The sequence below is a fragment of the Clytia hemisphaerica genome, unplaced genomic scaffold (assembly GCF_902728285.1).
Source record: "Clytia hemisphaerica strain Z4C2 unplaced genomic scaffold, Clytia hemisphaerica genome assembly, whole genome shotgun sequence".
NCBI classification, from domain to species: Eukaryota; Metazoa; Cnidaria; class Hydrozoa; order Leptothecata; family Clytiidae; genus Clytia; species Clytia hemisphaerica.
This window is the reverse complement of record NW_027103850.1, coordinates 261,677-288,532: the sequence shown is the minus strand read 5'-3', so window position 1 is coordinate 288,532 and position 26,856 is coordinate 261,677. Positions and strand designations below refer to the sequence as shown.

At 34.4% G+C, this 26,856-nt stretch overlaps 1 protein-coding gene across 5 annotated transcripts; it reads right to left on the bottom strand.

The window, feature by feature from the left end:
• Nucleotides 1–15: 15 nt before the first annotated feature.
• On the bottom strand, nt 16–26,226 carry LOC136807587 (rho GTPase-activating protein 26-like). 5 transcript variants are annotated; one of them, XM_067064177.1, is made up of 29 exons: nt 25,520–26,058; nt 18,907–19,002; nt 14,490–14,551; nt 13,737–13,808; nt 13,121–13,226; nt 12,795–12,905; nt 12,639–12,681; nt 12,216–12,277; nt 12,035–12,097; nt 10,955–11,033; nt 10,520–10,617; nt 8,708–8,748; nt 8,285–8,420; nt 8,128–8,164; nt 7,692–7,760; nt 7,409–7,483; nt 6,918–7,008; nt 6,752–6,810; nt 6,527–6,632; nt 4,800–4,959; nt 4,442–4,628; nt 3,707–3,793; nt 3,452–3,526; nt 3,234–3,258; nt 2,553–2,636; nt 2,111–2,158; nt 1,613–1,837; nt 1,312–1,391; nt 16–753 (listed from the first exon to the last, which is right to left on the bottom strand). In XM_067064177.1, the coding sequence occupies exons 5-29, from the start codon at nt 13,223–13,225 to the stop codon at nt 659–661; spliced, it is 2,241 nt and encodes a 746-aa protein (XP_066920278.1). In that variant the 5' UTR covers nt 13,226; nt 13,737–13,808; nt 14,490–14,551; nt 18,907–19,002; nt 25,520–26,058; the 3' UTR covers nt 16–658. The 5 variants fall into 5 exon arrangements, with proteins under 5 accessions (XP_066920278.1, XP_066920279.1, XP_066920280.1 ...); XM_067064178.1 differs by lacking the exon at nt 2,553–2,636; XM_067064174.1 differs by lacking the exon at nt 25,520–26,058 and having other exon boundaries at nt 558–753; nt 3,725–3,793; nt 18,907–18,999.
• Nucleotides 26,227–26,856: the final 630 nt, after the last annotated feature.

Below are 26,856 nucleotides of genomic sequence, written 5' to 3'. Positions count from 1 at the left end.
GAGGTAAATCAACTGTTTAAAATCTCTTTCTATTTCTGATAAAGATAACAATATGGTCTATTCTAATAAAATAATAAAAGAACAAAAAAAACAATACAAAAATAATTTCTCTGTTGGTAAAAGATAAAATCCTGAAAAAAAAACGAACAAAAATCAAAATTCAAACCACACAACAAAAAATAAAGAAATAAATTGTTAAAACGACAAAACAACAACATAATAATATAATGCAATTTGAAGTAATAAGTGTAGCTAATTACAGTGGTGATGTGAAAACAAAAATTAATAGTTTATTCGACATTACAATAATAAAATTACAAAAAGTTTCACCCAAAAAATTCTTTTAAAATGGATTGAAATTTAAAACATTCTACTAAATCTAAATATTACTACCAGGAAAGATAAAAATTTCAAATTTTTGACGAAAGTGTTATAATATTAAATTGTAAGCTTTTTAAAGCCTTCTTCCTTGATAGACTTGCAAATCTAACAGATTCACACAGTATTTGCAAAGAAGTTAAAAATTATTCTAGATCATAACAATAATATCTGTACTACTATAATAACAATAATAATTAAAGAGGGGGTAAAATAAAGAATATATGTCATAAAACTTCCTATGTTACATCATTACATTAATATATTATAAAGCTCTATGTTAGTCTTCAAACTTTTCACAATAGTTTTCAGGCACGAATCCTGAGCGACCATTTAATGTTCCGATCAGCCAGCCCTCTTCGGTTGAACTTTTAACTAAAAAACAAAATCAAAATATAAAAAAATTGACACCATCACAAACCAAGACAGTCAGTTGTATTGAAATACACCGTGAATACACAGCCAACGAAAAAATCAAGAACCAATTCTCATAGCCGAAGGCTGGTGTAAGAAACCATCAATATGGAAGGTATACGCAGAGAAGGCGAAGACGGGGATTTAACACATGCGTACGTCCATTGTTTTCATTACGTCATTTATTCTGTTCACTGCGTACAAGGCCCCCTCCCTTTTGTTAAAAATTACGCGAATTTTTGCGTACGTACTATGTGGGTGACCTCTAAGACCATGTTCGCACGTGACGGTTCCGTTTCGCTCCGAAACGAAATGAATCATTCTATTGGTTGCATTCAAGTGTTACGTCACTTCTAACCAATAGAATGGCTTCGGAACCGTCACGTGCGAACATGGTCTAATAGATCGAAGGTGCTTACGAAAATAAGAATAGAGTAAGAAAGAGTTTTATAAACTGATGTATCAGAGCTATGGTGTCTAACCGAACACATTCCCACTCTTAGATTTGAAATGAATTACCATTTGTAATGATAGCACCCTTGTTGAAAGAAAGTTCTGAAGTGTTTTCTGCGATACAATCATATAACGCTCTCACTTTCCTGAAAAAGAAGAAAATCAAAACAAAACTTTTTTTTGCAAATACACTTGTTTTTGTTAAAACAATTTTAGGAGGGAAATTGACCAAAACCTGAGAAGAAATTAAGAAAAGTTAAAGGAGAAAAGACTACCGAACATCTAGCAACTAACTTTTTATTTTACAAACAGATTTAAAATGACTAAAATAAATACGAAATAAACAGGTTGGTTCTTTCAGTCATACCATTCTTTTCTCTTTGGCACTTGGGGAGGAGGGACACCAGGTTTTGGAGGGATTTGATTGTTAGCAAAAGGTGCAGAAGATTGTTGGATACTTTGTAGTTTGGGTTTCTGTGAAATCGGAGGAGGACTTTTCAATGGTGGAGCGCCACCACTTTCAGCAACATCTACTGATTTCACGATTTTATCCATAGCTTTTGCATAACTGTTGCGACGACTCTTTGCTTCACTATAAACGAGTTTGTTACAAAGCATTATATAAATGTTACCAAAAACACGTGAGAAAGGATAAAGTAACTTTATGAAAATAGTTTGGACCTACACCAAAACTAAATTTGCCTTTATTAGATCTATTCAGTATTTATGAGGCACTATAAAATTTAGTATCAGGTTTGGATTAATCAGGCGAAAATACAAATATTAGCTCTCTGTAAATAGATTGAGAAATTTTTGAAGAGATTTTAAAATTCAAACTCTCTGGTAAACAGCTCAAACCACCAACCTGTCGTCTTCAGGGGGTGACGTGAATGGAGTGACAGTTTCTGCAAGCCTATTGAACGAAAAGCGTTTCAAGCTAAATTAATTCAAAGTTTTTATCAAAAATGAACCATATGCACTGTTAATTAAAAAGGCTTCTGTTTTAGGAAAAATATACAGTCAGAGCAAATGTGTTAGGTGGGTGCATACAACAGTCAATTTTCACGGTCATCACATTTCACCGTCAGTGATTATACAATTAAATGTCAGTTTTATTGGATGTAATGATAGGATATGTTTTTTTGTCGGTCCTTCAATATTATTGTAAGGTACAGACACATGCATGAAAGCTGAGAGTGTGTTGGAAAAACCCAAACAGGAAAAATGTCATGCATGTGCTAAACCTTGCAACAATTTTGTGCATAACACGAACAGTTCAACACAAACAGAACAAGTAGTTGTCGTACCGTATTTTATCGTCTCCGTTAAGAGGGATTAGTGGTTTACCATTGGGTGAAGGTCTGGCTGCAAGATGTGGCCATCTCTTTAGACTAAATAACACGTTATCACAAGTCAGCTTCGTTAATCAAAAAGAGCTTTGTGTTTTGGTGTGTTGTTTGTGCATTTGTGTGAGTGGAATGCCTTTCCCGCTCACACAAGCCTATTTATTTGTAGCAGACCAATAATCTTCTCTCGATAATTACATTAAGTACATTAAAAGAGGTTTTCAGTATACAAGGCTTGTTAAAAGAGCTGGAAAGGCATTCCAAAAAGATTTTTGTAGTGTTTGTGTTGTGATTGTGTTTTATCGTACATGCATTGGGCTCTTCCGGAAAATTATTGTACATGGGAGGTATCGGAGGATAAATTGAATATATTGTCCGGGGGTTAGTGAAAAATCTACAAAATTTACCTTGTTTGGGGGGGGGGGCAAAACTGCTCTGTTTAGGGGTAATTATGAATGTCCGGGGGTCAACTGATGCTTGTCCGGGGATCAAAAGTCACAATGTCCGGGGGATAAATTTCCAAAAAATGTTATATCCTCTACCTTCCATATTTAATTTTTTCCTGGAAAAGCGCACAAGTGCAAGTTAGCATTCAGTGAGGTGTATATAAGCAAATCCTAAGTATATAAAGCTCCTTCTTACCTACCACCCAAGTTTGGAGGGCGACCTGAAAGGAATGAGTAAAAAAAATTACCAAAAATCACTAGGCAATAAAGATATCTCAAAATAGGATGTAAAAGTACTGTTGTTGTACAAAGGAGTGAGATTTCATAAGTATAGACTGGATTCTGATAGGTCTTATTAGTCAGGTATTAGTTTTGAAGTAAGTATTAAATAAAAGATTAGTTTGGATTGCAAACCTGGAGGAGGATATTTTGGTTTGATAGGATTATTAGCAGGTGTAGAGTGTTGCTTCTTTAATATTTCTTTTTGATCTAAAATATCATTAGTAAGTTTGATGAGAGATTAGTTCATTAATCAATGAATTAGTTCAATAAAGAGTCATAGATATTAATTTCTCTGGTTTCTCAATAGTACTTGTTCCAATTCCCTTCAACTCCCATATTGCTATCCCATCCATCAAGACAAATTATAAAGAATCAATGAGGTCTTACCATCTGAAGAGATCTTACCAGGCCTTCCAGCAGCATATGGTTGTGGTCGTTCTGGTGGTGGAGGTTTGCCTCCCACAGGTTCACCTTCTATAAAAAAACAGAAGGTTAAAGAAGTACCGGCGATTTAAACGCATAGAAGGAAACAGAAGAATGAATACAATATAATATAATATAAAGTACAAAATGCAGGAGGTGTTAGTTGAATTTTAAGGATTTAAAATGAAACTCTAAAATACATAATCTTCTAATCTTACCTGGAATGACTTTCAATGAGTGCAACCTTTTGTCAAATCTTCTTCATATTTAAAAGCTATCAATCTTCTATTTCATGAAAATACCCTAGACATACATGACTGAGGAAAAAATTTATTTCAATCAATGACATGCTAAAAAATCTCTTCACAGTTTTTCTAAAATATCTACAAAGCTGAATACAATAAGTTATCTACAAGACATAATCAAAGCTTTAAAAAACGTCTTAGTTGAAACCTTTTTGTTTCGATTCATAAAGAGAACTATAAATTTTCTGTTATAAAAAGATAAAGTTAGATACTAGTCTGGTACTAAAACTATTTAGTTATTAGTCGAATGAATAGAGAAACTTTTAACTTTTCCGAAACTCTGAGATTCAGCCAGTCCACAGTCAAATTTATTTGTTTATTAGTTTATATGAATCACGTTTTACTTCCAAGTCTTTGATGATAACAACCCTCTTAGTTCTATTCTTAGGCTTACCACTTCTCGACTTCACAACTGGTTTTGTTGCTGCTGTGGGCGGTTCTGGCGCACGCTTCTTGGAATTTCGACCAGGACTTCTTGGAGCAATAGGATTTGCAGGCACATTTAAAGGAGCTGCCGTGTTATTGTTATTGTTACTGCTGATTGAAGACAATAAAGATTGAGGAGGTCCATCTGTGAAAATCTATGAAAAATAAGACATAAAACATCTAACATTACAGCTATAATAAAGTTATCAAAAGTTGAAGTTATCATATTTGTGTACTGTATTTGACTCCCCTTGACAACATAAAAAAAGATGAATGAAGTCAGACCTGGATAAAATATATTGAGAATTCTGTTATGATATCAATACCTGATCATACTCTTTGATCATCGTTTCGATCACAATACTCTGAAATTTAATACTCATAATGGCAGCCATTGTTTCTTCCCTAGAGCGCATTAGAGTTGGGCCTAACACAACTCCCAAATTACTTTCTTGCATGAGATTTTGTTTACTTTGACCTGCAACCCTGAAAATAAAATTAGAAAGGTTAAAAAATTTAATCAGACTAGTACTAAACAAGCTAGATGCTGAATGGACCTACCTGATGATGAAAGTTAGATAACACTGCGAGGAGAAAAAAATCAGTCAGAAAATATAGCGTTTAGCGAAAATGCATAACGCAATAAATTCATCATTGATTGTTGATGGGGGGAGAGGGAAGGGTTGTAGGGAAAAAATAAATAGAAAGTTCTGGTCGCAAAAATCAGTTTTATTGACAATTGAATCATGCTTGATGGTGAGCATTGTTATGGATAACGTTTTGTGTGAAAAACATAGAAATACAAGGAAAAAATCTAACGAAAATCTGCAAAAACGGCCAAAACCAGTTTTTCAGGCATATTTCCGGCAATTTCGGCCGGAAAAAAATGTTTTTCGAAAATCGGGCTCCATCACTTTTTAGGTATTGTCATTTTACATCAGTGTGCAAAATTTCATAAAAAAATATAAAGTACAGCTCGAGAAATTCAAGAAATACCATTTTTCCGGCGAAAATCGGCTGTTCCGGCAATTTTTAGAAAGTTCCGGCTTCAAAAATCAGTTTTATTGACAATTAAACCATGCTTGATGGTGGGCATTGCTACAAATAATGTTTTTGTGTGAAAAAAACAACGAAATATAAGGAAAAAGTCCAATGAAAATCTGCAAAAACGGCGATTTCCGGGATATTTCCGGCATTTTCAGCCGGAATAGAATTTTTCTCAAAAATCGGACTAATCCATGTTTTAGGCATTGCTAATACGCATCTTTGTGCCAAAAAAATCAGAAAAAAACTAATGATGAAAATCTTGAGAAAATGCCAAAAAAAACGGTTTTTTTCCGGCCATATTTCCGGCATTTTCGGCCGGAAAAGTACGTTAATTGAAAATCAGGCTCTGTCATATTTTAGGTATTGCCATTTTGCATCAGTGTGCAAAACTTTCATGAAAAAAATATAAAGTACAGCTCGAGAAATTCAGAAATACCGTTTTTCCGCGAAAATAGGCTGTCCGGCGATTTTTTAGAAAGTTCCGGCTTCAAAAATCAATTTCATTGACAATTAAACCATGCTTGATGGTGGGCATTGCTACAAATAATGTTTTTGTGTGAAAAACAACGAAATATAAGGAAAAAGTCCAATGAAAATCTGCAAAAACGGCGATTTCCGGGATATTTCCGGCATTTTCAGCCGGAATAGAATTTTTCTCAAAAATCGGACTAATCATGTTTTTAGGCATTGCTAATACGCATCTTTGTGCAAAAAATCAGAAAAAACTAATGATGAAATCTCGAGAAAATGCCAAAAAACCGGTTTTTCCGGCATATTTCCGGCATCTTCGGCCGGAAATGAATTTTTTTCGAAAATCGGGCTCCGTCACATTTTGGGCATTACCATTTTGCATCTTTGTGCCAAAAATTAGGAAAAACTATTGAGCCAATCCCGAGAAAAGCTAGTAACGAACGGACGAACGAACGAACGAACGAACACGGGTTAATTTATAGGACCTCCAAAAAAAAGCTATACAAAAATACATTCAACAAAAAGTAATTCTTACAATTTCAAGTGATACATCAGCCTATTCAGAACATTGCCTCTGTCATTAGGTAGTTGATTGACAAGTTCTTTTAGTTTTGCAACTTTCTTTTCCGCTGTTTCAAGTTCTAAAAATGAATATTGGATAACAAACAGTAAAGAGTAAGATAAGAAAACAGAAGAATTTAATCTCCTAGCATTTGAGTAAAACGTTTCTCGTATGATACATGGAGAAAACATAACTTACTTAATGTGCTTAGAAAGTCATCGTGTAGTTTGAATGTAAAAACAGGTTCTGATAGGTTCCTAGAAAAAAAGATTTGAAGAGGAAAGAGTTAAAATATATTGCAATAGTCACCAATGACGAACACTTAAATAAAAGACAATCACAATAAATTTGAATGAATTTTTACCTAAAATATTGCTTCATTGCACTTGTTATTGTCTTTACTTCCCATGGACTTTCGTCTGTGGTTAAATCCAACCTGTCAATTTGTTTGGGATCTAAAAATGAGTTCAAAAACGAATTACAGAAAAGCCGTAGATTTTGAAAGGAAAATTGTATTTTGACAAGAGCTAAGTCAGGCTGCATCATTTGAAAATTTCAGGCGTGTGGTCAATCACACTCCTAAAATCTAAATTTTAGTAACTTAGGCGTGTGATAAGGAGTGCTATGCACAACTTTCAGTTGTGAAACTTACTTTATGGGGTGTGATTGATCGCACTCCTCAGACATTTTAGGTGTGTGTGGAGGTGTGCGCGTGCTATCGCACGCCTCAAATGATGCAGCCTGAGCTAAGTTTCAAATTCCATTGGAACTTAATTTTGCAGATGATAACCACAATTGAATGAAATCGATCCCCTCACATCCTAGTCACATCAAATAGGTAAAAAATTCAAATACCTATTCCAGTATTTAGTAATTTGTTGAATTTAGATGAGACTCCAGCTATCCTGTAAATTCCTTGGTCTGTTAAACCTGTAAAAAAACATACATTAAAGAACACATAATATGAAAAACTATCATGGGTATTTTAAAGTTTAGCCTTTCTTTTTTTAATTTGAAGTTTACAAAATCTTTAAAACTTTCACATTATTAATGTGAAAATCACTAACAACAAAAAACCAAGAATTTAATCAAAATTTTGTGTCTCACATACCCTAAATCAATTAAAGAAAATTTTTACCTCGGCGTTCAATGCCTTCCATACATTTCAAGATGAATTGAAGACCTGTTTGATCCAAGTTTGTAACACCTTAAAATTTTAATACAAACAAAACATATTAGAACGTTATAAGAATGAGATTTTGAAAGTGAAAAATTGAATACAAATGAAGAAGGAAGGGTGATCCTGTCTATTCTATAATCTTCTATATTTGCACTGATCAGTCATCATGTATCTTGTGCTTGTGTCGTTGTGAGTCGACAGAGTCATGGGGCAACATTACTTAAGCAAGCGAGAGCGAAAGTTTGCTCTCGCAAGTCTTTATTCATATGTCACCACACCGGATATAATGTCTAACATACATTTCAAGTGCGAACCCCGATCACCTGTAAAGGAGGATTTCAGAACAATAGAACTACACCTCAGATAAAAATGGATGATTGAAATAAAGTAATACCATCATTTTGTTTGAGTTCATTTGATTCCATGTAAATCTATAATAAACCGAGGCAAAAATTAATCACTCCACTGATGATTATTATCTTATTTTCATATTGTACAATCTAATTAGTGATGTTCACATAATGAGTTATATGCACAATGCTTTTAATTACCGGTTCTTTTCCTTCCATAACTTCCAACCATAGTTTGCGATCATCTTCAGACAAACATTGCATAGTTAATGGTTGACTGCGATCTTGTCCAGTGATGTCAAATAAAAATCTTCGTTCTGAAGATTCTGTTGGCCTCCTGAATGGGGAAAAAAATGTGAAGATTTATGTGAATCGATTTTTAACGTTTTCGGGCACTTTCTGAAAGTAACTTTTTTATTCAATTGAGCATAACTTTTGATCTAATGAACCGAATTTAATAAATGACCCATTAAAATTTAAGTTTATCTTTCTTCTTCTCAATGGAATAGGAATGGTTCTTTAAACATTTTTAGATTTCGAGAAAATCAGTTTCAAAGAGAGAAACTTTTTTGTGGCGCACCCGATAGGATAATCATATCAATTGTGATTTATGTGAAAACTTACCGGGTACATGATGTAACGATGATTGTATCAGTGTTTGCATTCTAAATTATTAGAAGAGATAGTTAAAAGCAATAAAAGAAAATATATCAATTCATTATATTTATCATATAAGTTAACATCGGCTAGTAGACATAGTGTGCATCCCCCCCCCAGAATAGTGGGGGGGGGTTTGCTGATTTGGGTCGAAAAATTTCAGGTGGGATTTGGGGTTTTCCAGGTTTTAGGTGGGAGAAACAAGTTAAGGTGGGAGTTAATTTCTTTAGGTGGGACTTTGGGTGTTTTGGAAAAAGTTAAAGTAAAATTTCTTATTTTCAGATTTTATGACTTTATGATATATTTTTTTTTATATATTTCATAAATGTATATAATAGACATATTAATAACAATTTTGGATTTAAAACAGGTTAAATTGCGGTTTAACTTTTGTTTGAAAAGCGCTATATACAGTATTCGAATGGCTGGGTGGCCGCCCTCCGCCAACTGAGTCTACTTTGCTAATAGCCATGTGACGTCATGTTCAAAATGGCCATCACATCTCCCTGTTCAAGTCGACACCCTAACTGAAAGCTGACAGGATGAGATATTTTACCTCCCTCCCTCCCTGCAGTTATGGTTGTAGGCGAATCCTCACTTATTTATACTAATATTGTAGTTATCAGGACAAATTTCCCCCAAAACTTCTTATTCGAGGATTAGCCATAATTTCATGCCAAACTTATATCTAACGACTCACACTTACTTCTAAGCCGTCTGACTACTTGATTGGTTTCTACCCAGGGGAGGGTCCATGTACAAAAAAGCGGCATGCATCATGGGGTGGGTGGGTGTTTTCAAAAAAAATTTGCTGTTTAGTACTTGTGCACTATACATGGGGGTATCAGGGTTAAATTTCTGATTTGCTGTTTAGTATACATGTACTATACAGGGGTGTCAGGGTCAAATTTCGGATTTTCTGCTTAGTATTTGTGTACTAAAAAGCCAAAATCAAATCAAATTGTAATTTATGTTAGATTTTCGCCGGAAATCTTTCAAAATTCTCAATTGTTTTTGTCAATTTTCGAGAAAATTTTTTGAAATTTTTTTTATGGGAAGAATAAAAAACTTGCCCCAACTTTTTGGCTTAAAATTTTTATTTTATGAAGAGGTGTAAGGGTATATTTGTTAGTTTTCTGGATAGTATATTGTACTATGTAAGGGTGTGTTGGGGTATATTTGGCAGTTTGCTTGATAGTATACTGTATTATACATAGTACATTATATATAGTACATTGTAAAATATAGGGGGTGTTGGGTGTTTTTGGGAGTTTGCTGGCTAGTATTTTGTACATTTTGTACTATAGGGGTGAGGGGTGTTTAAAATCGAAATTTGCTACAAAGTACTGATACATACCGCTGTATTGTACATGGACCCCCCCTGTTCTACCCCTAATGTAGGTCATAGGCAAATGGAAAGTTAAACATATGTAATATATTGCATCTTCATATTATGGTAAAGAAGCTTTGTTTTGTTCCTCGAATTAGTATATTTTTTTTGTTTTTAGCTGGGATCTGGGAGTCTGGGCTGAAGGTGGGAACTTTAGGATAAGGTGGGACCTGAATTTTCAGGTGGGACCTGGAACCCCCTTGCACACTATGGTAGAAGAGGATAGTATATGAAAACCTAGTTTTAAAACAAGGCACTGTAAAATTTACAGTATACAATATCATACTGTTAGTAGTTTTAACATTAAATTCTTAAGAAGTGCACTTTATGCCTTTTACTGCAACAACTTGAGCTGTTTGTGTGCCACTAAATGTTTTGTAAATACTCACAAGTTTTGTATTTGTTTGCGTGTAAGGTACCATTGTGAGAATTTTGTTTTCTTTGGTATATGAACAGTAGTGTTTGACCCATTGTGGCCCAAGAACACCTAACAGAAATAGGATTTTTTGTTGAGATATAAATATAATGTATAATTATCATTCAGACACGGTTCTGCTACTTGTTGTTTTATGAAACCTGAAGATCACCTTTTTTAGACTTGTTGATAGGACTATTCTTATTGAATTACTGAATATTAATGAAGAATCGTCAAACAAATCTTGATGTATTTGCAATATTAGGTCTAGGGTACAATGTAAAAGATTAAGATGATTTACAGCAAAATTTTCGACGTGTGAAATTGCTTCATTAGTTTAGGGAAGGTCGGGTTTTATTATTTGGAGAAACTCCCACTTCAAAATATTTTCAGACAAAATAATACATACTTTTTCGTTTATCATGAACCAATAAATATCCTTGTCGTGAATAACCAGCTCCTTTATGTAGGTCTCCAACAGCAAATCTCTATTGTAGAAAATAACAAAAAAGAGGTGATAATTCAAGGCAGCTCTGATTGAGATTTTATTATATACCGGGTGCTAAAAAAGGTTTTGCGAGCTTGAATTTGATCCCCTCTTTTTTCTCAAAAATGACACTTTTTTGATAGAGAATTGTTTCGAATTTTCTTCATAACTTTTGAACACGTGAAGCAGATTTTAAGTATGATAGCTCAAAATTTAATTTAGCTGTTCCTCTTTCTGATGAAAAATTTTTTAGATTTATAACATTTTTAGTTTTCTCACCATCTTAATTCAAACTTGTACATTTTTTTTGAAACACCCATAGTAGGGGGAATTTTGTTAGATTTTTTGGAATCGCTTGACTGTTTTGTTAGAAGCACTTGTTATACATTTTTGGAAAGCTAAGGGGTAGGGGAATCGAAATTAATATGTTTCCAATTTTTTTTCGGACACTTTGGTGTGATTTTCGGACAAATATGACGGTCTCAGGCAAAAAACATAGAGTTAAAAATTGATGAAAATTTTAGCTCGAGAAAACGGAGACCTGTTGTATATTTTTGGAAAGCTCTCACAATTAATTCGATATATAAGTGATTTCCTACTAACTCGAGATATTGAGCTCAAAATCGCAAAAACGGACCAAAATAGCTTTTTGCTTGAAAACACAGTTTCAAGGGTTAATATCTCGAGTAGGTACCGAATCACCTTATTGCCAATTATTCTAATCTTAATTTTTTGAGAGCTTTCCAAAAATATACAGCAGGTCTCCGTTTTCTCGAGCTAAAATTTTCATCAATTTTTAACTCTATGTTTTTTGCCTGAGACCGTCATATTTGTCCGAAAATCACACCAAAGTGTCCGAAAAAAAATTGAAAACATAGTAATTTCGATTCCCCTACCCCTTAGCTTTCCAAAAATGTATAACAAGTGCTTCTAACAAAACAGTCGAGCGATTTTACAAAATGCCCTCTACTACCAGTATAACCTTAAAAATAAATTCTTTACCTTTTTAGTTTTTTCTTTCAAGTCTTGTGCTTCTATCTTGGTGACATCAAATCTTTCTCTGGTCTAAAAGAAGAAACAGAAAAAAAATTCATTGATTTAAAACTTTAGTTTTTGGTTCGCCTTTTAATCACAATGTAAACCAAAAAGGAACCTAATTAAGAATGTGAAACAAAAAACTTACTGTTTGTAATTTAAACTGTAAATCTGTGAGGTAATTTTTATGATCTTGGAAGACTTCGTGGCCTGAAATAAGTTTTAAAAGTTTCATAAAATTTCCAAAAGAGAGTATATCTCAACAAAATAATAACCAATTACTTAATATTGTCAACGAAAATATACTTAGAATAGACCTTTTCATATATTACGTCACAAACATCACTTGCCTTGTTTTGAAATTATTGCCATTGTGATTAACTCCCAGGCTGGGAGCGGCCAGCGGATTTAATTAAAACTACTTCCTATTCATAAAAGAATCATTTAATGTCTCAAGGGAGACAATCACCATGATAATTGTTTGAATACGAGGCAAGTGATGTTCGTGACGTAATGTATGAAACGGTCTATTGACTCAAGGAATTATAAGAAGGTTTAAAAAAAAGCTTACCATTATGATAGAAAGTAGATTGTCCATACATATAAGCCAAAATCTAAGGATAAAAAATGGTACTGGCGTTTTTAAAAGTTTTGAAATCAATCAAATCAAAGAAAGGACTAATAATCAGAAGTAAGAAGAATAAGAGGCCAAAAATATAGAACTTACAATCTCCACCAATTCAAACTTTTTCTTCTCATTTACTTCTTGTAATTTTGTTACATATTCCAATGAAAGTTCTCGAAATTTATGCAGTTCCAGTTCTACTTGGGTGTCAGCCTAAATTATGAGAGTAACAATATAAAAAGGGTGCATCTAAATTCATTAAAATAACATTTTATTACATTCAACATTTGCAAATAATATAATAATTGTTTAAATATATACACTGAAAATATTTATGCTATAAGAAAGAAAATTGTTTTTTTTAAGTGGTTACATATACATAGGGTTGAGAGAAGAAGGATTGGAAGCTGGACAGAGCTGGATTGTACCTCGCTAAGCATGGTGTCTTTTTTCTTTGGAGAATACTTCAAGTGACTTTCCACAAGAGCACAGACTCTATCTATCTGTCTCCCTATCAAACTTTTTCTTTTCATCCTGTAGAATAAAGAATTTAGAAATTTACCTTGAAAAAAATCATATCAAAGTGCGGAAAGGGGTCTGATCCCCCTTCTTCATCCCCAACCTTTAAAAATGCCTATTCCCCCAAAGGATTTTGGCCAAAAATAGCTAACAAATATATGTGAAATATCTTTAGAGAGAGAAAGCCAAATAATTAACCTCTTTCTTCTTTTTGACTCAGACTACTCTAACAGAAAACTTCCTTTTATGAAGACCAAATTTCAAAACAGTGCTTGAAAATATTAAGCTAAAATATATATGTAAGCCCCACCTTCTTAAACTATCCCCCTTCCTTGCTATCCCCCTTTCTTGCTATCCCCCTTCCTTGTTACCCCCCCCCTCCTTGTTACCCCCCCCTTCCTTGTTACCCCCCCTTCCTTGCTACCCCCTTCCTTGCTATGCCCCTTCCTTGCCATGCCCCTTCCTTGCTATACATACTAGTTAAAATAAGAGATGAAGACCTGAAAAATAGTGTGTAGAATTTACCTTTGCACGTCCAATTTGTTCTTTTCGAAATTTTTCCAAGGGTTCAACTAATTGTATGTTGACATGATCAAGCTATTAAAAGATTCAAATTGCTATTAAAATTACTATGAAGTAGATCTTTTGTACAACTCTTGTACAATCCTTCCCAATTCTTTAAATGATTATGGATATGCTGTGGAAAATTGAGTTCTGCCACAGTCTCAAGCTGGCCTATAATGGTAAGCTTTAATATAACTTCTAAGATTTTAGATTGAAATAATATATCAAATAAACACACAAATTACAATTTCATTGTGGGGTCAGTATTTAAATTGCAAACATCATGATATTGGTTAGCTTTATGGGGTACTATATATTAACAATTATAATACTAATGATTTTCAAGCTGTCCCTTCACGGGAAGTTAAATCGCATTTCCAGAAGCTGTCGCAATATTTTTGAAACTGTCATGTTCCTATTGCCAATCCAAAAAAAACTACCCCATGAGTGGGATGGTAGAATTTTTTAATTTAGTCAAAAGTCTAGAATGTTTACTCCACAATTCAGTAAGTAGTATTTGTGAAAAGTATCAATCCGTGCAAAAATCAGCATTTTGGAGAAAATGATTCTGGGAAGACAAAATTTGTAGAAGACAATTTCAAAATAAATATTACTTCTTTAGGGCTGGTAGTATGGAAAAAATTCTAGATAAAATCTGTCTACTTCAAATATATGTCTGATATTTTAGGACAACCCTTGGTTTTATTAACATACCATTCTTTCACGTTCCTCTTCAACTTTGGATATAATTGATGAAAAAGCTGGAAATGCATCCTCTGAAAATTTAAGAATATTGGAGTGAATTTTCGCACAAGTACCGGGTGTGTCAAAAAAAACGCGCCTAAAATTGAAATTTTGACGTAGCTTTTTCTACTTATGCTAGGCTCATAAAACTTTGCAAATATTATCTTTAATCTAATATCAAGCTTTTCTGAAAGTTTCATTTGTATAGCTTGTTTAGTTTTAAAAATATATAAATTTTACTAAAAAGTATGCAAATCGAATTGTTTATAGATTTGACGCCAATTTCCCCAGCACTATCTTTGTCATTAACGTCTCTTGTAAACCTTGCTCAGTGCATTTGGTAGTTTGTCTTTGTTTAAAATTGGAAGCCTTGCAGTGTCAATTTAAATAGAAGCCGTGCATTGTTGACAATTGTTTACATAAAGTCCAGGATGACCAACAATTCAATATGGCAGAACACTTCTAAAACTTTGCAGATTGTAAAAAGATGGTTTTTTCGGCAGACGATAAAGCGATAATCAAACACTATGTTGTAAAAGGTTATTCCGGTTATCAAAATATGCAAGGAAAATCCTGAAAAGAAGTGGAATTATTCGTCGGTAAAACGGCTTATCAAAAAGTTTAAAGAAGATGGTAACATGGATAGAAGAAAAGGTTCTGGTAGACCACGAAGTGCGAGAACAGAGGAACGAACATTTGGTTGAGGAGTGATTTGTTCGCAAGAGGACGAGTCGGTACGCATGTAACACCTCGAAACATCGCAACCGAGCTCGAAATCTCACACTCCTCAGTCCGCAGAATTTTCAAGGAGAAAGGCTATGGCCAATTTAAAAGACTCAAAACCCCTCAAATGAATGAGTCAACGAGAAAAAGACGTGTTGATCGGGCTGCAGGTCTTGCTCAGAAATTCAAAAGCAACCCGAGAATGATCGAACGGGCTGTTTTTCAAGACGAGAGTGATTTTCCTCTCCAGGTTCCACTTAACACCCAGAATGATCGAGTGTATTCTAAAGGTTTGAAGAAAGATGTGCGTGAATCAAGCTTGTTTCATGAAACGAATCGTCAATCTGTCAAAGTCATGATTTCTGCTGGTCTCACCTGGCATGGTGTTACCAAACCAATTGTTGTTGGCCGTGAAGGGATAAAGGTTAATGCCCGATGTAACTGCCAAAATGCAGCTAATTTGTCTTTTAGTTTTACGTTCGTTTTCATCGTTTCCTTTGTACTTAGATTTATTATTTGATAGGACTTTCGTAGTGAAACTGTAAATGATTACTATATAATTTGTATTAGTCTCACGTGTATTGTCTGTATTATGTGTCTAGGGAGTTGCGTATTGTAATGTATAGTACCGTATTGTGTGTATAGTTATGTGTTCGTCCCTTGAGGATTGTCTAGTTGTTGTATGAGTTGTTGTGATGTGTTATAAATCTGCGTATTGGAATTGTGAGTGTTAGTTGAAAGTACCTGTTGACGTGTACGTGTATGTTCAGCCACAGTGTTTTTAGTAAGTTTCTATTTCTTCTTTTATATGTTATATCTTTGACTTGTCTTTGTAATCTAACTGATGTATCTTCATATTTGACTTGTAATGTATTTATATTTCGTTAGCTAAATGTGTTATTTTATTCATTTTTAGCCATTTTTCCACAGTGAACAGCGTCAAAGAAAAAACCTATGGCTCCGTTTTAACTAAAGTGTCGTTCGTGACTTGTGTTGACTCCCATTTCAACTCGATCGACATTTACAGTAAAAACACTAATGAACAAACTCGTACAGTGATAGCAGCGATATTGATTAGCAGACTTGACTTATGGAATATAGTTATGGTTTTGAATGTTAAATCCAACGAAGAAACACCGGTAATGTCTATTGCGGAAATTTGAATTCTATTTCTTGAACGTGAAACAATATGTCGCTTGAATTAGCCTACCAGTTTGGCTCCCAGAGGATCAAATTTATTGAAGCAATATCTCACTCATGTCGAACACTCGAGTATATTTTCACAAGTAATGACAATATTGCATTGGCCACTTGGATGTTCCGTGGTGAGCGTGAAGCATTGTCGAAACTTCTAATCGATTTTCTCAAGTTTTATTCAGAATACGAATTTCTATTGTCAAACTGCCCAGAAGATGATGTCTACGGTAAGAATTTAATTGCAAACGCCTACAAACTCTTGGACTCTGCTCCAGATTACTTAAAGGATCGTCGCTTTGTCACACCAGTCTTGGAAGAGTTTCCATTGAAAGAAGTGAGCGTTGTCTCACCCCCGAATGTGCAAGAAATTGCATACATTTGTGATAAAGTGTCGATTGCTTCTGTTGAAAAATGCAAAGTCAAGTTTGTTCGATTTAATTGTACCTATTTAGAACTAGGTTACTCTACCGTACCACATGAAGAATCAGCGCTTTTTGAAAAACCGAAGAAATTTACTGTCGTTGACAAGAGACCGAATTATAATATTCTACCGACTCGTTTGAGCAATGAACCAGACTTTGTTGTCCCTGATCTTAATGTTCTGCATCCAATACACCAGACCTTCACACCGTCCGAAGCTAGGCCACATGAATTACGTCATGTTGAATTTGAATTGAGGGATTACTCACTATCAAGACTTGTATACAACAGAAAATTTCTGAGATTGTTCTGGATGTACTTTTCGTTTCTTGATTTTTGTTTTGATGTTTTGCTTGTTGGTCTTATGTTGTACTTTTTGATTGTTCTGTACGTGATGCTAGGATTTTATTTTGGTGTGTCAAGAATTAGTATTCTAGACGGTTGGGAGTGTAACTGCCAAAATGCAGCTAATTTGTCTTTTAGTTTTACGTTCGTTTTCATCGTTTCCTTTGTACTTAGATTTATTATTTGATAGGACTTTCGTAGTGAAACTGTAAATGATTACTATATAATTTGTATTAGTCTCACGTGTATTGTCTGTATTATGTGTCTAGGGAGTTGCGTATTGTAATGTATAGTACCGTATTGTGTGTATAGTTATGTGTTCATCCCTTGAGGATTGTCTAGTTGTTGTATGAGTTGTTGTGATGTGTTATAAATCTGCGTATTGGAATTGTGAGTGTTAGTTGAAAGTACCTGTTGACGTGTACGTGTATGTTCAGCCACAGTGTTTTTAGTAAGTTTCTATTTCTTCTTTTATATGTTATATCTTTGACTTGTCTTTGTAATCTAACTGATGTATCTTCATATTTGACTTGTAATGTATTTATATTTCGTTAGCTAAATGTGTTATTTTATTCATTTTTAGCAATTTTCCACAGTGAACATGCGTCAAAGAAAACCTATGGCTCCGTTTTAACTAAAGTGTCGTTCGTGACTTGTGTTGACTCCCATTTCAACTCGATCGACATTTACACCCGAAATTATGAATCGCATTTGAAACGTGAACTCTTTCCTGCTATCAAGAAGGTTTACCCTCGTGAGGCCCGTTTTTTTTGACACACCCGGTATGCTTCAGATGGCCACCTACCAGATGAATTTATCAAGTGAATGGGCGTTTCCAGCTCAATGAACTGGTAAAGTTGAATCCTTTACGAGGCAAATTTTAAATATAGAATACGTAGAGGGACCACAGCAATTATTCTCTAATAATTGAAAATAACCTATAGCTATAGCTTAATTTGAGGATGTGACCCCCAGCTCCACCAAAATGGAAAATCAAAAAAATTGTTCTTGAAAGCTCTTAAACTAAATTATCAACAACGTCAACTAAATAAAGTAAAGTTTTTCTTATTAACAAATATCAACTTGATGAAATAAAATCGGTATTTTAAAATTATTGAAAATTATTTGAATTATCAGCTCAACCCTAAGTTCAATAAAACTCAAAATGTACCTCTAATGAGGAAGGCCCAAGCATGGATGGCATGAATGTATTAAAAAAGAAAAAGAAATAGCCCCCCCCTATATCCCATACAAGAAAAAAAGATTTTGTCAATCAATGAACTTAACTCCCTTCAATGCTCCATAGAAATTCTCTCCAGCTTTGCCAGCTTGACAAAAACTGGTTAAGAAGTCCTAAGGGACCATAAATCTAATATAATCAGAAAATAAAAATCCTCATATATTACTTGTAAAGGTTGAAGCAAAAAAGAACATTTCATCATTGGACTAATTCTACCAGGATTTTTAAAAAGAAAGTGTACAAGTTTGAACTGAGGCTTTAAACTGGCAAAGCTAAAAATGTAATAATTTAAACTTTTTCTGCATTATTAGATGAGTAAAAGCTAATCTCTAAATTCTAACCTATTACATTGAATTTGGTTCAGCGGTTCAAAAGGTATAAAGGAAATATTTTAAGAGGTATGTTAAATAAAGTCTTAAAAGTTTCTTAAGTAAAGTAAGATATTCTAAGGAAATAAGTTACCATATTCATACTCATCATCAACATCAACTTCCCCAATGTAGCGTAATTTGAAACTTTGAAGCATCCCACTAAAGCTAGCTTGAGCTTTTGATAAGTCTAAACACAAAAAATGTAATTGAAGTTAAAAAATAAGATCAAAGCATAATCATGTGGAACCATCATCTACCTTAGTCCCATTAAATCTTTTTGTGCAAAAAACCTGTCTCCTCATGCAGTATCCCAAGAAAGCTGTTTTGCAATTTTTTACCAATTTCAACACCTCCAAAGCTCAAAAATGCTTTGGGGGATCAGAGGGCTGTTTGAGGCCATTTAGTCAAGGAAAGGAGCCTTTCAATTTTCTCCTGGGGTTTCCAAATGGGCCTAGAGACTACCTGGTCTTTGTGGGGGGGGGGGGCACTCAGCTGGACTTTGCCTAAGAGCACCTTTCTCTTTGATCACGTTTTATTCATTACTTGCATCATTGAAAACATACAGGGATTTTACTAAGCTGAAACAGGCCAAATTCTAGAAAGGCAGGGCAGTGAATGATAGAGACCAAATTTTATTTTAGAAAAAGGCTGTTTTTACCATGATCTTTCATAATTCAAGAAGGGCAGCATCCGATAACTGGACGCTAAAAGGGCATTATGAAAAATGTTCTCAAAGGTGGACCAAGTGTATGAGATCCTTGTAATTTCTGGGAAATTGTGGTTGTGGATTCCTCACATAATAAATGATATTTGGACTCATTTCATATTTTTCTGCCTATTGTTGGTTTTTTCCTGGTTTGATACACTGTAGTATCTGTATTAATGATTAGTGGCTCGGACAAAATATCAGGTGTGTCAGACATAAGTCCATTTTGATTTGATATTGCAAGACTTTAAAAAAATTGCTTCAGAATTGTTCAGATGAATGCCTAACTTAAAATGTGGAGTATTATTTTGTACTTTTTAATTTTACTTCATTGGTTCAAAAGTTATGTTAAAAAACCAAAAAGTCAAATTTAAACAAGCTAGATGCTGAATGGACCTACCTGATGATAAAAGTTAGATAGCAATGCGATAAGAAAAATGAAAAAAAATCAGTCAGAAAACATAGCGTTTAGCCAAAATGCATAACGCAAGAAATTCATCATTGATTGATGATGGGGGGAGAGGGAAGGGTAAAAAAATAAATATAAAGTTCTGGTCGCAAAAATCAGTTTTATTGATAATTGAATCATGCTTGATGGTGAGCATTGTTATCTAATGTTTTTGTGTGAAAAAGAAAAAACATAAAAATATAAGGAAAAAATCCAATAAAAATCTGCAAAAACGGGGATTTCCGGCATTTTCAACCGGAAAAAATTTTTTCTCAAAAATCGAACTCGGCCATGTTTTGAGCATTGCGAATACGCATCTTTCTGCAAAAAATCAGAAAAAACTAAAGATGAAAATGTCAAAAAAACGGTTTTTCCGGCATATTTCCGGCATTTTCGGCCGGAAAAAAATGTTTTTCGAAAATCGGGTTCCGTCACAATTTAGGTATTAACATTTTGCATCAGCGTGAAATTTTATGAGAAAATATAAGTACAGCTCAAGAAATTCAAGAAATACCGTTTTTCCGGCGAAAATCGGCTGTTCCGGCGATTTTTAGAAAGTTCCGGCTTCAAACATCAGTTTTATTGACAATTGAACCATGCTTGATCGTGGACATTGCTATTAATAATGTTTTTGTGTGAAAAAAAACAATGAAATATAAGAAAAAAGTCTGATGAAAATCTGCAAAAACGGCGATTTCCGGTATATTTCTGGCATTTTCAGCCGGAAAAGAATTTTTCTCAAAAATCGGACTCGGCCATGTTTTGGGCATTGATAATACGCATCTTTGTGCAAAAAATCTGAAAAATCTAATGATGAAATCTCAAAAAAATGCCAAAAAACTGTTTTTTCCGGCATATTTCCGGCATTTTCAGCCGGAAATGATTAAAAAATCGGGCTCCGTCACATTTTGGGCATTACCATTTTGCATCATTGTGCCAAAAATCAGAAAAAATTTTCAAAAACTGATGGAAAACAGGGAATTTCCCCACAATCTGCATTAATTTATGCAAAATTAAACACCTTTTTGACCACAAATAGGCCCATAACTTTTGATCTAGAGAAGTTGGGACTTTGGTGTAATACACTTTTTTGCTCAGTTTGAAGAGCTCATGTGATATAGGTCTTTTTTTAATTTGAAGACCCCCCAAAAATCACCAATTACTCGTTACCAAACTTTTTTATTTTGGAATCTACATATACTATTTCGTGAGTTTCCACCAAAAAAAGTTAGTTCTAAGATGTGTGTCACGAAAATTGTTTTCTAGCCACTTTTTTCGATCTCAGCAGCGGGACTAAAATACCCTCGTTTTGATGTTTTAATTGGCGTTTCAGTTTTTAGGACGAAACTTTGAACTAAGTAAATCAATCTTTCCGCTTTCCTCTGAACAATTCTATAACTTCGGAAAAATCTTTTTTATACGCCTGAAATATCAAATCAAAAGGGCAACTTTTTTCTGGTACACCCGGTAGAACGCCATCATGTCTTGACATTGTGAGTTTTTTTGTGGACATGTAGGATGGGATCAAATAAAAAAGGGGGTTTAGGGATTTTTGTCAATATAATCATATACAAATGGCCACAGTCTGTTTTAAAGGAAAATCGAACCAACAATGATAATTGATAATAATCAATCAATCAGTAAAATCTATAATCAACAGCTATTGAGGTAAAAAAAATTTTAATATTGATTAGGGCGGGTATTGAAAAAAGGCTCTGTTCGCGTTGCAGCGGTTATTAAAATACATGCAGGCGTAGTTTCAATCTAATTCGTAAAATTTCTATTTCGCACCGAGTAGGCTTTTAAATCAAAACATGAAAAAAATCCATAGTGGAGCATACACGAGTGTCTGGAACAAAGAAGAACAACTTGCGCAGCCAGTTACACACTTGTTATTTGTTGATCCCATCAGGCCATAGGTGGATAGATGGCGGGAGTTCTCTTATTCTCCAATCGGCGTCCGGTCATTTTGAATGAAAACAAAAACTTTAAAAAAAGGGCGCGCTATCAGTGAAAGTTATCGTGACATGTTATGACAGAAAGTATGATTGATAAACTTGGTGGAGTTATCAAAACAAATTTGTTGTCAAAGAGATTTAACAGTAAGTGAAAATACAGGCCAGATATTAAACAGTCCCATCAGGCTAGCTGATGAATATGATTCTTCAATGGAAATCAAAACTATAAAGTGCACTTACAAACATCAATATGTCAGATCTAACAAAATTAATAACAACACTGTCATCATTGACGATAAAACAAAGGATTTTCTGTCGAGAGTCTTGTAAAACATTCCAACAACTTCCATCGAAATGCAAATGATCTGTCACAGCAAGTCTACCATTTTGTCTACCATTTTTAACGGGGTCCAAGGATTGAGTTGAGAACGCTCGCAGAATGCTCACAGAACACCCGCAAGCTCTCGCGCGGGTGAAAAACTTTAATCTGTTAATCATCTTCTCAAGCGAAGAGACGCCAAGCGATTCTAGCTTTACGATAGTGCCGCGGATCATCAGTGTATAACCTGTCTTAATGTTAACACTGCATCAGATGAAGATGAGCAGCCAGAACCTCGTACAGGTTTTAGCACCCTGAACTTCTTTGCTGATGAAATAGACTGGGAAAATATAAAAGAGACCATGCGTCACATCAGGTGGAAGGAAACACTTAGTGATGACCCAAACGAAATATTGGAAACCATAAATGCCCTGTGTTTCAAAATCTGTAAAGATAATGTACCAACCAGAACACCAATAGAAGGCAAAAGGAGATCAAAAGTTGAAAGGTATCGTAGATCCTTAACCAAAAGACGGAGAAAAATCACAAAAAACTTCTACTCACAAATTCTCAAACCCGAAAGAAAAAAATCAAAGAGGAGCTGCTGCAAATCGAAAAAAAATTGCAAAAATCCTTCCAAGATTCAAAAAAGTTTGCGGAAAATAAAGCTATTGAATCAATCAAAAAGAATTCTAAATATTTCTTTGCATACGCCAAGAAGAAATCAAAAGTGAGAACTAAAATTGGACCACTAATAGACAAAAATGGGAACCTTACAATGAAGAATAAAGAAATGGCTGACATCATTTCAAATCAATATGCTAAAGTCTTCAATGAACCCATGTCACCTGACGATCAAGCTTTCAACACACAAACCACTGAAATATCAGAAATGGTAGTCACTGAAAATGACATAATGAAAGCCATTGACGAATTATCACCATCCTCAGCTGCTGGTCCAGATGGTTTCCCAGCAATAGTCCTGAAACAATGTAAAGAAGAATTAGCCATCCCAGTTGTGCCATCTATGGAAAAAAAGTCTGGAAAAAGGAATTGTTCCAAACAAATTGAAAAAATCAACCAAATCTACAAAGGAGGAAACAAATCACTGGCTGCAAACTACCGACCAGTCGCCTTAACATCACATGTTATAAAGATCTTTGAGAAAGTCATCAGAAAACACATTGTCAAACACATGGATGAAAATAACCTTTTCGACCCGAATCAGCATGGCTTTAGAAGTGGAAGATCTTGTCTGAGTCAGCTCCTTGAACAACATGATCTTATATCAAACTTACTTCTTGACAAAGAGACCAATGTAGATGTTGTTTACTTAGACTTTTCTAAAGCTTTTGATAAAGTGGATCATTCAATTGTTCTGTCAAAACTCAAAAGGCTAGGAATAACTGGTAAAATCTATAATTGGATAGAGTCCTTTTTGAGAGACAGGCAACAAACTGTAGTGGTTAATGGTGTGAAATCAAACAACCAAGAAGTTGTCTCAGGTGTTCCACAAGGAAGTGTACTTGGACCCTTGATTTTCCTGATACTCATTGGAGACATAGATGAGAACGTTATCCAATCTATCGTCAAGTCCTTCAGAGTCCTTTGCAGATGATACTCGCACAACCAAGTCAATAAAGAATGCTGAAGATGTAAAAATATTGCAACAAGACCTTCAGATTTTATATCAATGGACAATTGCAAACAATATGAAATTGAATGATGCAGAATTTGAATTGCTACATTATGGCTCAAATACAGAAATCAAAAATGAATCTCACTATACCTCACCATCAGGAGATAAAATTGAAGAAAAGGAATATGTTAAAGACCTGGGAGTTCTTATGTCCAATGATTGTCTATTTAAACATCAAATTGAATCAATAATTGAAAAAGCCAAAAAGATCATTTCATGGATATTACGAACATTCACTTCCTGCTCTACACATACCATGATCACCCTCTATAAATCACTGTGATCCCTATACTGGAATATTGCTCAGCGTTATGGAGCCCCAGTACTATTAATCTTATTCAAAGACTTGAAGAGATCCAGAAATCATTTTAAAACAAATAAAAGGAACACACCAAAATTATTGGGAAAGTCTAAAGAAGCTTAAAATATACTCACTTCAAAGAAGGAGAGACCCCTACAGGATCATATACACCTGGAAAATATTGGAAAATCTTGTGCCAAATATCAATGATTGCTTCAAATCTAAAGACCATCCAAGATTAGGACGAATGTGTTTTAGCAAATACGCCGGTCCAAACAATTCAAAATTACGCGACAGTACCCTGACTATACAAGGAGCAAAACTTTTCAATGCAATGCCAAAGAGCATTAGAAACTTGACAAATTTAACTGTTGACAAATTCAAAAATGCACTTGACAAACACTTGCAAAAAATTCCCGATGAACCCCAAATCCGTGGTTATACAGGGTGCAGGAGAGTTGACTCAAACTCAATTTTAGACATGAAATCTCTCTGCTGATCCATTTTTTCCTTCAGGAATTATGGATTGAATGAAGATTGTGGTGTGGATCAAAAGATTCTTGCCAGAGCGGTACGCTCAAATACATCCAAAAGTATCCAAAAGTAAGTAAGTATAAAATTCAATTATCATTATCTTTTTATTTTCATTCCTAGAACTTTTGCAAAAAAAGGAAAAATACAAAAGTTGTATTTTTTACTGCTCTATTTACATACTGAATTTGAAAAAATCTTAACTATGTTGAGTTTTTTTGCAAAGTTCAAAAAACTGATTTTTGTCCCGCTTTTGCGGGACTTTAGCTTAAGTGCTTGCCTGCATCAGCATAGGGTACAAAGTCCAAATGTGCGTTTCCCCTAATATGAAGAGTTAGGTCTATACTGCCCATGTTTCATCGTCAAAAGAGTGAACCAGTTGACGGTAAAAATTGAGGTAAAAGAATTGTGACGTTAAATTGATGGTCAATAGACCTTTTTTCAAAGAGGCCACCCTGTTGAATAATTATGTAGTCCAGCAGAAAAACAATGATAAAACCACGCATAATTATTACAATATGCATGATACAGTAATTATGCATGGCTTTATCATTGTTTTTATGACTGGACTACATAATTATTCAACAGGACGTCCTCTCGCTCTTTGAAAAAAGGTCTATTTTATCGATTACGACTGTCTGGGTTATGCTGTAAAGAGTCTGACCCGCTGCTTATGCTAACAACTGGCTCTGTAGGTTAATATCAAGTCTCAAGAGGATAAAAATAATACAGTTAAACTTACTCTCCAAGGCTTTGATAAGATTTTGACATTCTTTAATGAGTGACTTGATTGCCCCATTAGCTTGATCTAGCTCTTTTTCATGATCATGAATGCTGTCTCTAAAATAAGGACTGTCCAAAAGACAATCGCTGAACTCTAACGGCTTCAACCCCATTATTTGCAATCGAGAACTTGTTGAAGTAATTGGGGTATGAAATCAACTGCTTTGTGTCAAAGTTTATTGTAGTCTATTCCAGGTATATTAGATATCTTCTCCTTGCTGGACACTGATGCTACACCTCACTACCAAAAATGAAATATTTTTATTCACTCCCCACCACCATCATGTCATGATGCATCTGTCATAAAGTTTCCTTTTTATAATTAAAATTCCCAGACAAGATTTTGCAAGAAGTATCTCAGATACTCAGTCAATCAGTGTAAAATACTTATTATCTAGGTTCAAATCATAAAATCATGACTATAAACGAAGAACAAGAAAGTCCCCACCTTGCACTTGTCTTCTTGTTCAAAATGACAGTCCAGGGTTCTTGAAGACCAAATTTCCTTAGTACAAACCTTTTCACTTTACACAGTAAACTTTGGTTTTATACCAAGTAAAATCATAACCAAAACAAATTTGCCGCCCGATGATTCCGCCCGATAAAAAGGGCGTGAGTCCGTATCTAAAACGTAATGGAATGGGTAAGGAGTTATTTATCATATCTGTGAAACGGAAATAGAAGTTTTTTTTTCTGCGTATTATTATTATTTTTTCTCTCCTACCAGAGATAAAGAAGCGGCCTTGCCTCCAAACGACCTAAAGTGAGCCCATCTAATATTGGAAACTCTGGTCATTGGTAAAATATCAATATCAAAGATCAAAAGTCCCACCCTTCCAACAGCGGTAGTGTAAATTCGGGAATAAATGCTGATACAACCACCAACAAGTAAGTACCGTGAAAAGCACAGGTCAAAATCATATATTGACGCTGTGCCGACAAATCGAGATTCTATTCATCGCGCAATCAACGAAGACAAAAGTAACCATGACGACCATCCAAGATTTTGGATGAAGTTCAAAGTTGATGCTTTTATTCCCGTCGTTGAAAACACAACTAAAAAACATCATCAATGCTTTTTAAAAAGAGTCAGTGATAGAGAATCATAACATAAAGTCTGTCTAAAAATCAAAATATAATAGCCGCATTCTTTTTCACCGTCCAACACATAAAGTCTGTCTATTATTTCCATTCATATAAAGTGACATTTCCATAACTATTAGTTTAGTAATTACTGTTATACATTTGGGGATCATGTAAAAGATTTCTTTCGAAAGAAACTCACTTCAATTACAC

Bases quoted from the DNA above. Each gene is read 5' to 3' on its own strand.
- LOC136807587 (XM_067064177.1), bottom strand. From the start codon at position 13,225: ATGAAAAGAAAAAGTTTGATAGGGAGACAGATAGATAGAGTCTGTGCT. The intron at 12,906-13,120 runs GTACAATCCAGC...CTCATAATTTAG, and splicing joins AAGACACCATGCTTAGCGAG to GCTGACACCCAAGTAGAACT. The intron at 12,278-12,638 runs GTAAGCTTTTTT...AACTTATTTCAG, and splicing joins ATCTACTTTCTATCATAATG to GCCACGAAGTCTTCCAAGAT.